At 38.4% G+C, this 16,484-nt stretch overlaps 1 protein-coding gene across 1 annotated transcript; it reads left to right on the plus strand.

Annotated features, from left to right (window-relative positions):
• Positions 1-342: 342 nt before the first annotated feature.
• Positions 343-14,771, plus strand: LOC135639451 (uncharacterized). Its single transcript, XM_065153206.1, has 12 exons — positions 343-561; positions 683-830; positions 5,319-5,414; positions 6,267-6,343; positions 8,033-8,112; positions 11,431-11,491; positions 12,153-12,220; positions 12,349-12,430; positions 13,418-13,501; positions 13,613-13,690; positions 14,125-14,244; positions 14,325-14,771. The coding sequence occupies exons 1-12, from the start codon at positions 394-396 to the stop codon at positions 14,499-14,501; spliced, it is 1,239 nt and encodes a 412-aa protein (XP_065009278.1). The 5' UTR covers positions 343-393; the 3' UTR covers positions 14,502-14,771.
• Positions 14,772-16,484: the final 1,713 nt, after the last annotated feature.

Genomic DNA, 16,484 nt, shown 5'->3' on the forward strand with positions numbered 1-16,484 from the left:
TAGATTGGTCGATTATTATCTTCAGCTTATAACAACGATGACTATCTTTATAGAATATTTGGTTCCCAAAAATAAAAAACTTGAATGCTTTTGAACTTGTATGGATCTCAATTAAGAGATCGAAATCCGTTTTAAGTAGGTCGGATAATTCGAAGATAAAACAAAATTCGGCATGCTGCTATATTATTATAATCTTTAATATAACGGGTCACATTTTGTCATGTGGACATTCAGTGTTATATTGATTATAACTGCCACATAGATCGAGTAAAACAACCCGACACGAACTATATATCGGGCCACCAAACAGTAAGCTTGTTCTATAAACGAGCGTAGATCTCTCCTTCCTCGCTTCTCTTCGAGCGATCCCCATCTCGATCCATCCATCCTTCGATGGCGGGGCTTTCTCTTCGCTGCGGGGACTGCGGAGCCCTCCTCAAGAGCGTGGAGGAGGCGCAGGAGCACGCGGAGCTCACCAAACACTCCAACTTCTCCGAATCCACCGAAGCGGTCCTCAATCTAGTTTGCGCCACCTGCGGCAAGCCCTGCCGGTCGAGAACTGTACGGATTCCCTCCAAATCTTCGATTCTTCTTCCTTCTTGCTTGATTGAATTAGCTTTTATTTCACCTGTTTTCGCGCTGTGGAGAAAGCTGTTAACTTGGTGTCGTTTGGGGTTCGAAGGAGACCGATTTGCACACCAAGCGCACCGGACATGCAGATTTCGATGACAGGACTTTGGAGGCTGCGAAGCCCATCGAGTTGGAGGCCGCCCCGAAGGCTGCTGCGGCATCGGGGGAGAGCGCCGGTGACGAGAGCAGCCAGCCTGAAGGTGATTATCGATTTTTTTTTCCCTGAGTTTCAGTTCGATGGATTTTGTTGGAACTTCGTTGAATTTTAACTTCAGAATAAGTTCCTTGCCTTCTTTATGAAATCTGATTATAAGTCATACTTGACTCCGGGTTATGATCAGGGGATGTCTTGTTGTCTGTTGTGGTTCTGTGTATTCACATTTAGATATTTTTTTGTTCCATATAACCGAGATGGGCTTGTGCGGCTTTTTAGCTGGCACAAAGTAATAGTTATGCAAAGCTAATCACCCTGGACCTGTTTATGATTTTGGTAAGACCCTAAAGTCTTATCGTAAAAGAAGGAAGAGAAAGGGATGATTGCTTTGAGGTGATTGGCCTCCTTGATCACTTTGAGGGGATCGGCCTCCTAGGGCTTGTTAAAAGACTGAATAGTATTTTTCATATATAACCGAAAAAAAGCAGTTACATCCTTATTTATAGATTTTTGACTTCAACAGACTTAATAAATGTGCAGAAAATAAAAGATAAGCACAGAAAATAAAAGAAAAATAAAAGGATCCTAACAATTCCACCCTCTTCAATTCAGCCTTGTCCTCAAGGCTGAGCAGCATCAAATTCTGGAAACTTCTCCTTTAGCGTGCTGTAGGACTCCCAAGTGGCATCTTCCTTTGGTAAGTTGGCCCGTCGCACCAGCACTTCAGTTACAGGATGTCTGCGGTACATTACAACTCGTCGATCAAGTATGGCTTGTGGTTGCGCTTGAACTTTCCTAGTAGTAGAAGTGTCCAGCAAATGACGCTACACTATCGCATCTGCACCCATCTTCCTCTTAAGGATGTATTTTAGAGCTAGCAGACAAATCCAAGCGGTAGGCAACTGGTCCAATGTAGTCTAATACCTTATAAGGCCCAAAAAACCGAGGAGACAACTTCATGGAAGATCGGACCTTTATAGAAGTTTGCTTGTAGGGTTGAAGACGAAGGAAAACCCAATCACCCATAGTAAATTCTCGTTCACTTTGGTGTTTATCAGCTTGTTGTTTCATTCGTGCTTGTGCGGTTGTGAGGTTATCTTTTAAAAGCTGAATAATCTTGTTTCTATCCATTAATTCCTTGTCCACTTGATCAACTTTAGAAGAACCGGGTATATATTTTGTAATTGTTGGTGGGGGTTGACCATCAACTGCTTCAAATGGAGTCATTTTAATAGAAGAATGGTAAGAGGTATTATACCACCACTCCGCCCATGGAAGCCATTTAATCCATTCCTTCGGCTTGTCGTTAGTAAAGCATCGGAGGTAATTTTCTAGGCACCTGTTTACCACTTCAGTTTGCCCATCTGTTTGTGGATGATAAGCAATGCTCATATTCAATTGAGTACCCTGTAAACGGAAAAGTTTTGTCCAGAAGGAGCTAGTAAAAACCTTATCTCTGTCACTAACAATAGAACAGGGACTCCCATGCAGTTTAGCTATGTTTTCCACAAAAATACGAGCAATACTTGCAGTAGTATAAGGATGTCGTAAAGCACAGAAATGAGCATACTTTGTAAGCCTATCCACGACTACAAGTATATTACTTTTTCCTTGAGATGGTGGGAGTCCATCAATGAAATCCATAGATTTGTCGGTCCAAGTAGCATCAGGAATAGGGAGGGGCTGTAGTAAGCCTGGGGTGGCTACTGTCTCACTTTTATAACGTTGGCAAACATCACATTTTGCAACAAATTTCTTAATGAAATTTTTCATACCTTTCCAGTAAAAAAGTTATCGAACTCGCTTATAAGTGTGGAGAAATCCCGAGTGACCAGCAATAGGTGATGAATGGAACTCCTTCAGAATTATCGCCTGGCAAGAAGAATGTGGGGCAACCACTATTCGGCCTTTATAGCGCAAGTCCATTGAATCCCAACTACAATTTGGGATAGAACCTAGGGCTTCTTCTAATTTTTTTATGATATTTTAGATCTCAGGATTATCTGACCATTCCCTTCTGATAACTTCCAAAGTCTCACAAATAGGAATAAAAACAGCTACTAGTTCAGCTTGTTTTGGAAGGCGTGAGAGGGCATCTGCTACTAAATTCTCGCTCCCCTTTTTATAAACGATCTCATAATCGAATCTCAATAGCTTTTTGACCCATTTCTACTGCTCTTAAGAAGAAATCTTTGCTCTAGAAAATATTTGAGGCTTTTGTGATCAGTGCGTATTTGAAACCGCCGACCAATTAGGTAGGGTCTCCATTTTGTGACTGCATGTATTATGGCTAGCATCTCCTTATCATAAATGGATAAACTCAAATAGGAAGGGGAAAGAGCCTTACTAGCATAAGCGATAGGCCGACCTTCTTGCATTAATACAGCCCCTATTCCAGCTCCAGAAGCATCAGATTCAATCACAAACAACTTATTAAAATCGGGTAGAGCAAGCACTGGTGTAGTAGTCATTGCAATTTTCAAGAAATGAAATGCCTGAGTTGCCTCTTCTGACCATCTGAATGCATCTTTTTTCAGAAGTGACGTCAATGGGGCACTGATTTTGTCATAATTCTTCACAAACTTTCGATAATAGCTTGTTAGTCCCAAGAACCCCCTTAAGGCTTTGTTGACTTTGGAATTGACCAGTCTGTCATCACTTGGATTTTTGAAGGATCAACTGTAACACCCTTTTGAGATATGATATGGTCGAGGTACTCAACCTCAGGTTGTTCAAAACTGCATTTGGACTTCTTGACAAAAAGATCATGCTTACGAAGAATATTATGGACAATTCGTAAGATCATTAAACTCTGGAAGGTAGAGGGCGCATTGATTAACCCAAAAGGCATTACTAGAAACTCATAATGGTCGTTATGTGTCCTGAAGGCAGTTTTCTGAACATCACTTTCATGTACTCTGATTTGATGATAGCTCGATCGTAGGTCCAATTTAGTGAAGACCTGAGCTCCTCCCAATTCGTCCAACAGTTCATCCACTACGGGAACAAGGGCAATCGGTGATTTGCCCTGTTTCTGTCACCAGAGCAAGGGGGAGGCTGCGAGGATCACGGTTGGGCGACGAGCGGCGACGTCACTGGCTGGGCAGTAGCAGCGATGGTGGTGGCAGCTGGCGTTCGCAGCAGCAAGGGGACCTGCGACTGTAGCGCGGTTGGAAACAAGGGCAGCAGAGGTGAGTTGCTCGTGATTGCTCTGTTTCGGTTACAAAGGATCCAGAGCAAGGGGGAGCGACGACTGGGAGGCGAGCGACAGTCGTCGCACTGGCAACGGTGGTGGGTCGGTTGGGAGGCGACGACGCTCAAGGGGAAGAGAAGTGCTAGAGGAGGCGCGACTGGAAACAAGGGCAGCAGCGGTGAGTTGCCATGTTTCGATCGTCGTGAGGAGGGAGGCAACCGGTCGCTACGGCTACGACCCGGGGGGGGCACGGTGGCAGGGCAGTTAGGGCAGCGTCGCCGACAGCATCAGCGATGAAGGGGTGGTCCGCTGGCTGGGAAACGGCGCCGGCGATCCTTCTCGCTCGAGTGAGATGGGGAAGCGAGGAGGAGAGGTCGCTGGCCGGGCGGGGGGGGGGGGGACAGGTCAGTAGTCAGTACAAGTGATATGTCATTCTAATGCTTGAAGACAGATTTTTTTCGCCATCCTGATCATCTTTAAGTCCAGACCAGCCCAAGCTAGTTGCTTAAACCTAGTTGAGTTGGGACAGGTCATGGTTTATTTGAAGAAGGGATAAGGTTCTTTTTTGGATTTTGTTTCATCTTTTCCATTAGAATGCTATCAACAACAAATGGAAGCATCAGAATGGGGAGTCCTTGGCCACCAGAAACAAGGAGTCTTTGGCCAAAACAATGTAGATTGTCTTATTCCATTTCTTCCCTTCTTAATTTTTTTTTTCTTTTCTTTTGTTGCTCTGCTGCCATCAGCTTGCTTTTTCTGATATGAGGCAGATGACATGTTCTCCAACAGCTAACTAATTTGGAGGTGTTCCTCAACCCTTTCTTTATGTAGTCACCAATATTAGTATCTCATCTTAATGCTTCTATCTAGGGGTATAACCAAAAATGTTCCAGAACAATAGACAAAGTGGAAAATTCAATTCCAATCTGGGTATAGGAGGTGAACTTTTGGCCAGTAAGGGGTATTTAGAGTTGTTTTGAGAAAGCAGTATGCTTTCCTAACTTGTCTCTGGGCCTGGGGTATCAATTGGTACAGCTGTGTTCATGTGCCTGGATGTGGAACAGTGCACCTATCAATGCATAACATTGTTTATTTTATCTTTATCTTTTGACTCATGCAAGTGGCTTCATATTTCTAATGTCCCATATTCTCTTATCTTGATGCTACCATAACCATGCTAGTTACTTGTTGGTTATACTTAAGAAACTATTTGTTGTTCTTAATGCCTATTTCTATTTTCTTTTCTGTTGTCTACAGATTTGACACATGTTCCTGCAATTTTACGACATTTATACCTCTCTAACTGGTTGTTTAATTCTTTCTGATATATGTACCATCTAGAGATGGTTGTCCCAGAAGTTGACAGTGATCTGCTTGGACAACTCGAATCAATGGGATTTCCTACAGCCCGTGCAACTAGAGCACTTCACTATTCTGGTACAATTTTGTGCAAAACTAGTTAATGGTTACATCTTTGGAATTTTGTTGTTTTTGAGAATATTGGTTATTTTTCAATTTTTCTGTGGTACTAAAAGGGGTCTGCTTCTTGCTTGGTTCATCATACTGCAATCATGATGTATACCTGGTTTCTTGAATTTTGAAAACATAGAATTCATGATATTTTACTTTTGCTTGATAATTGATCAGAACTTGGGTTTTTTCATAGTCTGTAACTAATAAACTGTGCTTTTGGATTCTTGTTTTATCATCGTGTTTATCCATTTAATTGATCACTAACAAGACTCAGAATGTATCATGGTTATCAAAATATTGAACACTGGTATATTCTCTTTTGTGTCAAAACTGTTCTGTTACCACGTCTTATTATTTGATCTCATAGTATATCAAAAAGAGCCACAGCCTTATCCATTGTGCTAATCTTCTTGCACTTGTTCACTTGCCTGTAGTATCTTGCAAGCAAGTCAAATAACATCAGTCTATGCATACGAATTCGCTGATGGTATCTACTCAATTTTTTTGTTACCAAATATTTTATAGTGCAGAAGAGTAATTTGTTATGTCTTCATGATCTTAAAATGATGTTAACGAGACCACTACACTGTGAACTCTGCCTGCATGTACAAATAGCATTGTCCACAAAAAACAGTGGAATATGGTCTTTAGGTTCCTGGTGGCCCACGTGCATCATTTGTTAGAACAATATGAGTATTGTTCTTGTTTAACCTAACACCTAAGCGTAAGGATCAATGACTTCAAATAATTGGGAATGTCTCCATTAGTATTATTATTTTGTTGAGATTTTAAACATCAGGCTTTATTCTGTTTTAGGTAATAGCAGTATTGAGGCTGCAATAAACTGGGTTGCAGAACATGAAGATGATCCTGATATTGATCAGATGCCTTTGGTATGATAACATTTCCTCATGATCATGGGCATTGTGGATATTAACTTGGATTTGCTTTCTTGGTGCAATTACATTATTTTCTGAATTACTTCATGCTTTAAAGAGCAAAATTTAAAAACATTATCTCATCCTGATTCTCTGTTTTTACTCAAATAGTGATGAGAAAGAGTAATGCCCTCCAAAACAGTATATGTTAATCATGCAACAATTTAGCTTTGACATTTATGAAATGTAAGCTTTCAGATATATTTGTGCATGTGATTTTATATGTGACACTAAGTTGAATCAATTTTCTGGGTAGGCCAGAAAACATGTTTTGGTTTAGGCAAAGCCATGTTGACTACACGAGGCATCTTTGGTTGCATGAGAAAAATATTTTTTCCTTGAGAAACTCTTCTTAATGATTGTTTAAAAGCGAAGCAAAATAAATCTGAAAATTGTTTTTAGAATCCTTGCAAAAAGTTAATTTTTAATTTTGAATTTTTCTTCCTTTAGAAAATGAATAGATTTCTTCATTTCCTCCTTTCTATAGCTTTTGAACATATATTTCTAAAAAAAGCAAATTTTACTCTCTATTGAATTCACAATTCAGGACATTGTTTATCAAGGAGTAAGCTTACTGTAGGAAACTTACTGGGAGATAAACTGTTGGTACGACTACCGAGTTGTAGTGGACAGTAATCCTACTGCCTGGTATTGGTACTGGCATCTTCGTTTTGTTTGTCAAAACCCTGATTCCTTCTATTTTCCTCTTTTCTCTCTGCCTCCTACTCTGCCTATGCCTGACCGGTCTTGCTGTCTTGTCCTCACATCGTCGCCATCTCCTTGCATCATCACTGTTTCCTCCTTCGATATGTTTGGCGATCTTCTCCTTACGTCACCACTGCCCACTTGTCCTTCAATACATGTTGCTGTTGCCTCGCCATCACTTTGTCATCCCCTTTTCTCCATCAGTACAGGTCACTGCTGCCTACTTGTCCTTCGTTATCACCGCTGCCTCGTTCAGTGTGTGTGGCCTCCTCATCCTCCTCTCTCTCTCACACACACAATTCCCACCCAAGATTGGTATTGGATTTGGGCCGAGATCAAAACCTTTATCTAAAGTTTCTAAACAACTGGTTTTTGTGTTTCGTGGAAAAGGTTTCCAGAGGCAGATCCTTTTTGCATTTTTCTATGTAACCAACTTGATCCTGGTGAAAACTGTGAACACATTTAGTTTCAGGACTGACAGTTGGGCTTTATGGCTGTGAAAAACTGGAATTAGAAGGCCATTATCTGAGGTCTAAGGTGGATAGTTTTAGTGTTGTTATGGTGGCTAATCTAGGAGTCATTTTGATGGGCAAAATATACAATGTACATATATCTCGTGCCTTGCACTAACAATATAATTTATTTTGTTTTGCCTCAAGAAAAATTATGTGATTAGTGCAATCTCATGCACTGCATTTGTTCTTTTTGTTTGGATATGAACTTTGCTCTTTGAATAGGATTGTTTTGCCTATGGATATACTGAAATGAGAAATTATTGCAATTTAACAGCCATTTAGCAGTTTTAGTTTTTATTTAACACAGCTGAGAACAGGGACCACTCCGAGATCATTGTGACTTTGTATATCTTTAATTTGAAAAATATAGAGTAACAAGCATGTCTTCCAAAATGTCTGTGCTTATTTGTTGATGTAATCTCAGATTCCCAAAGACAAAATGACTGAAGCCAACAAACCTTCTTTGACTCCTGAGGAAATAAAGATGAAAGCGGAGGAGCTTCGGTTTGTATACATATTTTGTTTCATATGCTTATCCAGAAATCTTCTGCATCGAAATTATCTGTCACTGTGAAGTGAAAAAAAAGGTCTTTAAGATGCATAAAACTTGGTATGGTCCATTCTGGATTATGTTGACGGTCTATTTTTTAGTGATTTAAGCCTTATTGCCTTTGTTTCCAGATCTGGTTGGACCATACCACCATTACTTTTATTTAACATGTCATGCCTACTTTGTGAACATATTTACCAAGTTGTAATCATTGGGAGAGCTTCAAAATGGTCTGAATCATGGTCTTAAATACTGCCTGGACTGGCGTATTGGGTTGTATTTAATATTTATTGGTCCAGTGGCGAACCGACATATGGACCAATACCTTCTATTCATTCTTTTGTTTTTTAGTGTTAAATAGCATCACTGCCCATCCTTCTCTCTCTCTCTCTCTCTCCTGCCTATCTCTTTTGCTCCCTCTCTGTCTCACAATGGTGACATCCACTGCCCATTGCTACTGGCCCACTTGCCCATTGCCTGGCCATGTCAGCCGGCCCACGTTCTCTTCCTCTTCCTCCTTTTAAGTCTATGTCATCCTCTTCTTCTCATTCTCTTCTTCTCCTTTTCCTTCTCCTCCTTTCCCCTTCTTGGTATTGTGGCATGTATCAACATACCATTTGTTGGTATGAAAACACATATATTGGTCCCTTATCGGTTGCATGGTGTTAGAGAACCATGTGTTGATATGAACAAAACCTATATGGTTTTGACCAATGGCCCATATGAGTATGGTACCTGAGATTTTGAAACTTGGTTTGAATATGCATCTATAGTACAAAAGGAGTTAGATCATAGCCTGGCTACCTACAGCCAAAGAGGCAAAGACTACAGGTTTTGAATCAATGGGGAGCTGAGGCTGCCTCAATTTTATTTTCTGTACCTACTGTTGGGATAGTTTAATGAGGTAGCTCTAACTAAAAGATACAAAAGGATTATATATCTTATGGGAACCAAGAGTTTAGTAGTTAGTTTGTATACATTCCCCTGGAAGTCGTCCTTTAGTCTCTTCCTCAATTTCAACCCATGAAGATCAATCTTTCCTACTTTGTCTGTTAAGCACTCCAATATACCTGGACTTGGGTTACACTGCATTCGTCATTGCCGTTTAAATAAGAACAAGAATGCTCACCTTGCAATGTTTTAATCTGAATGACACCAAATAATATATTTGGATTTGGATCGATCGTTCATAGAGGAGCATGATATATAAGTACATTGAAGACAGTGGGAATTAATGATCACTTTGAAGATGACCTGGTCCCTGAAGCCTACATTTGCAGCAGTCTTTAGCATAGGCTGCGATAGAACAAACATGATGATTTTTATGATCCTATATTCAAAATCATTTTGAAGGGCTTTATGATTCTTATTCCTCGCAAATGCTATTTTATCAGTAAACTTGTTCAACCTCCCTGATGGGCATGTCCTTGTCATTGGAATATGTTAAAGTGTTAGCAAGGCCCTCCTGTTCCTTCATAACTTCTTGCTCTTTGCTATCTACGATCTTCTCCCTATCCATACTATCATCATCCCCATCCCCGAATTTTCTATCAGCCACATTGCTCTCATCTCCCCTGTCTTCCATAGTAGCTGTTTAATTGCACCATTCTCTGAGACAAAACCACATTTGTAATTGGTACAGTCTCCTTTAGGAAAATGTATATCAATTAAATTTCTTCCATATCCATGCTAAATAAACACATGAAATGAGCATCTGTGTAGAAAGTTTATATTTGCTTGGAGGCCACACATCTCACGAGATATCATAAGACAATGTTTAATGAACAATAGGTTAGTTGATAGTTGATATGATGCTAATACTGGTCCGTGCATGCAGAAGAAAATATTGAAAATAGTTTGATATGTTTATATTGATACAGTTCCTGATAATAACAGCATGCAGTTCCCCATAATAACAACATGTATCTTGCAGTATGCTCAATGCATTGCTGCATTTAATACCTTGGTGAAATTGTTATCTCTTTTTATTGTGCTTTGACTGAATGAATTTTGAAGAGGTTGATTCGCACTTGACATGGTTTCTTAGTTTGCAAGTTTGGTTATTCTGGCACATGATATAGATGATCATGATCTTACAAGGTTAACGGTCTTGATTAATATATTTGAGCTGCTGTTTTGGATGATTTAGTGGAGCAGTCAAATTAGATATAGAATAAGTTATATGGCTTTATTATTCTCCACTTTTTACTTTAGCTATGACTGATGGATCTTGAATAAATTGATTTGCACTAGGTATGTTTTCTTTTATTGACAAACTTTTCTATACCAGCACGTGACTTTAGATGATCACAATCTTGCAAGGTGAATAGGACTTCTGTTGATAAATATGTTCACACATGGCCTTGTGATGCTCTCTTCGCTTTATTAGGCAGTTGATTTTACATGACAAAATTGGATTATATCTGTTATACAGGCTTGCAGGTTTTTTATCCCATTTTGATCTACACCTGCCACGGGTCAATTTTTTTGTTCTGGCCAAGCCTATATCAGTGATCTTTAAACATAAACATTCAAACTTTTTAGTGTTTGCTTTGTTCAGTACTTCCATTTAAAACTTTATCCAATTATTAAAAGTTTCATATGTTCATTATTTATCACATTTTCAAACATTTTTCACAACAACATTTAAGCTTGTGTGATCTCCCCATTGGATTCTTATAGGAGTGTTATGCATCACATGTGACTCATCTGTTCCTAAGAGGATAAACAAGCTTTCTTCTTTTATCATATTGTGGTTGTTACCCTGCTTACCTTGAATTAGATATCATTTTGTTTTTCATGTACAACAGTAACTTTAAATCCTGCTTAACATAGACATGAACTCTTTGCTGAAATAAAGATATTCTTATATCTAATACTTCAAAATGATAAGATGGTCAACTATGCCCTAGAGGTTAAGACCTGGGCCAAAAGGATAGAGAACATAATTCATGGACCTGAAGTTTTGAATCTTCCTTTTTCTTTATCAGGCCTCAGCATTCAGGGTTAGCTGGTTGTTCATGCTTGCATAAAGGTCTTAAGTTTTGTATTAAGATTCACTGATACTGTCTCAGGTCATCAGTGTCATCATATTCTTTTGCAGGAAACTTTTCTATTGCAGTTATCTGGTTCATGTAGTTGCTTTTCTTAATATGCAAACATCATCTTCCCTTGCTCTTGACTTCCATGTTTACAATTACAAGTTAGGACAAGCTCTCATGATCACTTATAGTTGTGATTATATATTTTTTATTACCTTTTTGTGCTTACAGAGAACGTGCTCGTAAGAAGAAAGAAGAAGAAGAAAGAAAAACGGAAAGAGAAAGGGAAAAGGTATCATCCATCCAATTGTCTCTAGACATTTTTTCTTTGAGTCCATAAAAACATCATATTGTAAATGTTCTAAAGGTTCTTGAGTAGACTAAGTAATTGTACCTAAAGAATTGATTGCTTGGTTAATAATCTTGTTCAAGCTTTCAGGTGTACCCTATTGGCCTATTCTTTGGTTCCACCGTAAGTTTTTCTGAATAGAAGTCCAAGTGTTTTATCTTGAGTTTATGTAATTTTAATGCATTGCTATCTAATTGAGAAATAACTTATCTTGAGTCAGCTAGGCTTTTGTCTATCCCAAACTTATATCGTCCATGTTGGGAATATGATCTTCAACTTACTACCATCATTTGGGTCTGTACAACATGAGAGGAAACCGTTGGGTCAGTCTAAAATTGAAATCCCAAAGAAAGTTGTGGGATTTTCATAGTGTTGGAATCATGTGGCAATGACCTTAGGGATCCTAATGGAGGAGGTTATAATATTCCAGCAGTCTGAATTTGGAAATAAGTGAGATTAGTGTATTTGGCTTGAATGTTTCAAGACAGTTTTAAAATACTGTGTTAAATTAGTATGTTCTGTGTCTTGAATCAACTGCTGCACTTAACTGATCTAGAAAAGTGACTGCAGTTTAATAATTAATCCGTTTGCTTCTTCTCTGTAGGAGAGAATACGTATTGGTAAAGAGCTCCTGGAAGCCAAACGTATTGAGGAGGAAAATGAAAGAAAAAGGTTCATCTCAGTCTAACTTCTGTTACATGTATTAGTGTTAATTAATTTGTTTTAATAGTGGTAGCATTTGCAGTATCAGTCTTTCTCTAGTTCTTTTTGGTTAAGAACTGCAATCTTCTTTTTTGCAGAATTTTGGCATTACGGAAAGCAGAGAAAGAGGAAGAACAAAGAGCAAGAGAAAAGATCCGTCAGAAACTAGAGGAAGATAAGGTCCTTGAAGTCTTGCCATGCTCTTCCTTGGTCATAGTATTAGTTTTTGTAGAACATAGACTCTAAAAGTTTTTATATTCTTAAAATTTTAGTAGTTCTATTCATTGCCATTATGAATTATTTGTCTTGCGGTTTGTACCTTTTAACAGATAATTTGAAAATTTTCCTATGCCAATGATTGTTATCTTCAAACCAAAGTGACACAATAGTAAAAGGTTTACTATTTGGTTTTTTGGTTATAATATTATATGTTCAATTATCAGTGTCCATTTTTGTTTCTTTCTATCTGTTAAATATCCTTGTCTTCTTGGTGCAAAGTTTCACTCTTTTTGCAACCATCACCTTTCAGTAACTTTTTTTATGTTATGCAAGAATTTAATGTCATCATGTTGATCTCTGACAAACCAATTGACAGAAAAAATTACTAGTTAAGGTACTTCATCGTATGTCATATGATTGGTGCAAGTAAAGAAAGATCTGATTTCATAACTTTGGATTTTGAAGAGCTCGGTGTGTTAATGGTGATGAGAAGTACTTTGTTAAATCTATTAATTGCATTGAGTGATCACTCTCTTATGTAATAATGTGCATGCACCTCACTGTAGATGATTTTTTCTAACCAATGTACTTTTCATTATCAAAATGCAAGGTTTCCTATACATTTATTATACTAATGTGTTTGATAAAAATGGGTCATGGACCAAAGTTACCTATGGTGTGCCTCACATAGAATTATTTTATTTTATTTTTTTCATGATAGAGGCTAGGTTGCATACAGATCAGTGCAGATATGTCACGATAAAAATTGCAATGAAATAGGTAGATGTAAGAGTTGGATTTGAATACTTGATATTGAATGTGCCAGCACTTGCGAAGCACATCCGTCGATTTAGTGTAGTGGGATCGTTGTTGATATGTATGTTTGCTTTTCCATTAGCATTGAATTTTGAAATTGCGGTACAAGCATGATAAGAAATTTCATTGCAGGCAGAGAGAAGGCGGAAGCTTGGATTGCCACCTGAAGACCCTGTGTCTTCAAAACCGAGCGCAGCTCCAGAGGAGCAAAAGAAGGCATTGATTATTTCAAATAAATTTGTCTATAGTGTCTTAACCAAGTAAAATATTTATTATAATTATTGGTGTAAAAATTTTATTTATCAGAGTGCTTACTGTATGATGCAGAGCTTTTTACCTGTCAAGCCTGCTACAAAGGCTGAGCGCATGAGAGATTGTTTGCGTTCCCTCAAACAACATCACAAGGTATTGTCTCGAATTAGTCAGCATTTATGAGCTTTGTGCACAACATTTTGATGGTCGGCTGAAAGTTTAGCGCTCACATAAGAAATTGCGGAAATCTGTACCGCTGTATGATTTAGCTTCCTTCCAAAGTATCTTCGGTTTGTTAGCAAATTAAATTTAGTCCTTTATCATGCTTTCTTGCATTATGGAATATGCTGCTTATTTCAATCTTACTGCATCAGTTTCTTCTGCTACAAATTTCATGATTGTCATCACCCAGAAGGGTCCACTGATAAGTGAATACAATAATGCAAGTTCATCATGATTAGCTCATCACATCTAGATTCTCGACCACCGTGCTTATCATAGCTATTTCTAGTTCCATGGCAGTTTTGCAGCATCTGTTAAATTTGTCATGTTATATGTACCTCATCTTTTGGTTTCACGTTTGGTAGGACGAGGATGCTAAAGTCAAAAGAGCTTTTCAAACACTGCTCACATACGTCGGCAATGTGGCAAAAAATCCAAATGAGGAGAAATTCAGAAAGATCCGGCTAAATAATCCAACATTTCAGGTGATGGATAAAATTAAACGACATGTTTCTTCATTTCTTGGATAAAATGAATCATTATTGCCTTCCCATCTATGAAACAGGATAGAGTAGGAGGTTTGCATGGAGGGGTAGAATTCCTCGAGCTATGTGGATTCGAAAAACTTGAAGATGGCGAATTTTTGTTTCTACCTAGAGACAAAGTGGACATGGCGGTGCTGAATTCCGCAGGATCGGAGCTGAATTCTGCTATAGCAAATCCCTTCTTTGGAGTTCTCTAAATGGAACCATTTTGCTTCATGATCCTAACTGGGGAGAGGGACCAAAATGTATAGAGGAACTGAGTGCACCACATCACTGAAATCTTTTCCTTGAGAGGAAAATGAAGGATCTGGCCAAACAGAGAACTTTCTTTTCAGATTCCTTGCCTTTGTTCTGTTGTTGATCTTGGAAGGACTGCTCAAATTCATGTTTGAAGATTTAAGGATTGACAAGATGACTTTATTACTTCCTGTTGATTGAGCTTATTCTAAAGCTTTGCTTTGGGACTACTACTGCCACAATGTTGTTCAAAATCATCAGGGGAGTCGCTTTTTCTTTTCACTATAAGAAGATATGTCCAAAACCATGAAACATAGGCTGGTCAAGATTAAGAACAAAACTGAGTTTTTAAGCAATGTTAAATTTAATTTACTTCTCTACATCTAATGGGATTTCCAGGTGGATTTCCGGGATCCTGTAAAAAATAAGCGCCCGGTGATCCTGTAAAAAATTTCCGGGAACAATCATCAACCGCAACACGGGAATCAACAAGAGCTGCACTCGTATATAGCTGAGAGACTACACAAGTCAGCTATGCAAATAATTTCCGGCTTCAAGCTGTCGATCACAAGGAGGAGGAGGGAAACAAGTGGTTAGAACACCCGATTGCGATTGGAGGTGTATCTTGACAGGTAGTGAGAACAACCTGTCTAGAAAGTAGTTGGATTCATCGTCTGCTTGGTTGAGCTATCTCGAGTCTTGAATCTGTCGAACATCTTTCTTCTAATGTCCCTTCTCTTTGAAGCTTTGGTAACGTTGATTCATTCGAGCGCTCTTGCTATTCTACAAGCTGTTATTGCAAACCAAACAAAGTATCTTAATGCGAAGTGGATTTCGAATCAAGCCTAAACCTCTACCGGCCATTTCTTTTAAGGGATCATTTGGGGGCATTTACTCCTCGTCTCCATAATCAAATGTGGAGAGTCGAACAATCCGGGAAAGGCGTAAGGCTGCCATCCAATTCAAACATTTCGAGATTCAGCTCCAAACTGATTCACTTACCATCAAAGACGAAAACTCCACCGTGGAGAATTCAGTATATCCTTACTTGAGACTAATTGATATTACACAGTTTTGTATGCCTTTTTTGTGTTATATCGAATGTAATCAAATAATATATACGTGCAAGAGACTCTCTCTCTCTCTCTCTGGTTTCTAGAGTGAGATGCTATGAGGATTCCTTCTCCTCATGTTTTCCTCCTCAGTGGCTCCGTCGACGAGGACTTCCCAACTTAAGCTTCTCCTTTACCCTCCAGATAAATCTTTTGTCAAGATTTCTCCGAAGAATCGTTCGCATGAGGCTTCTGATTCCTCTTATGAAATGGCCCATGTTGCTAACTCTCTGGCACACCATCTGCTATGAACCCTCGCTCTCTCCCTACCAAGGCCTCTTCTGGCCAATACAAAAGTTGTTTTTTTATATTCGACAAGTAGCAGCATTTTTTTTTTTATGATAAAGAGATTATTTATATTTATATATATAATAACTAAAAGATAATATGAAAAAATTTGGATAATTATTAGATTCTCTGACAAACTCCCAGGATAAAGGTCTCGCACCTCTGCACATCTCACATATGGATGATAGAATCATACCATCATAAATATAATTGTGGTCTTGCATCACTCGTACACAGGATAAAAAAAAAAGAACATGATTCATTGATTCATCTATCATTCACGTATTACAATGTTCTAGCATTTTTATAAGCTAAGTACAAGAAACGAAAAAAAAATTATAAAAGTAAAAAATTATAATAGCATTAAATCAAATATATGATTTGATCTTCCCTTTAAAGAAGATAATATTCTTGATAGATATATGTCCATCCTTGTATAGACTAATCTTCATAAAGTCTTTCATCAAAATTTGAATTCTTCAATCATAATTATAATTTAATTTTTCTCAAGTTCCTTTCATATTTTCTTATTCCTTGGTAAAC

Source organism: Musa acuminata, chromosome BXJ3-6, assembly GCF_036884655.1.
Source record: "Musa acuminata AAA Group cultivar baxijiao chromosome BXJ3-6, Cavendish_Baxijiao_AAA, whole genome shotgun sequence".
NCBI classification, from domain to species: domain Eukaryota; kingdom Viridiplantae; phylum Streptophyta; class Magnoliopsida; order Zingiberales; family Musaceae; genus Musa; species Musa acuminata.

Bases quoted from the DNA above. Each gene is read 5' to 3' on its own strand.
- LOC135639451 (XM_065153206.1), top strand. From the start codon at position 394: ATGGCGGGGCTTTCTCTTCGCTGCGGGGACTGCGGAGCCCTCCTCAAG. The intron at 12,221-12,348 runs GTTCATCTCAGT...TCTTTTTTGCAG, and splicing joins GAGGAAAATGAAAGAAAAAG to AATTTTGGCATTACGGAAAG. The intron at 14,245-14,324 runs GTGATGGATAAA...TCTATGAAACAG, and splicing joins TAAATAATCCAACATTTCAG to GATAGAGTAGGAGGTTTGCA.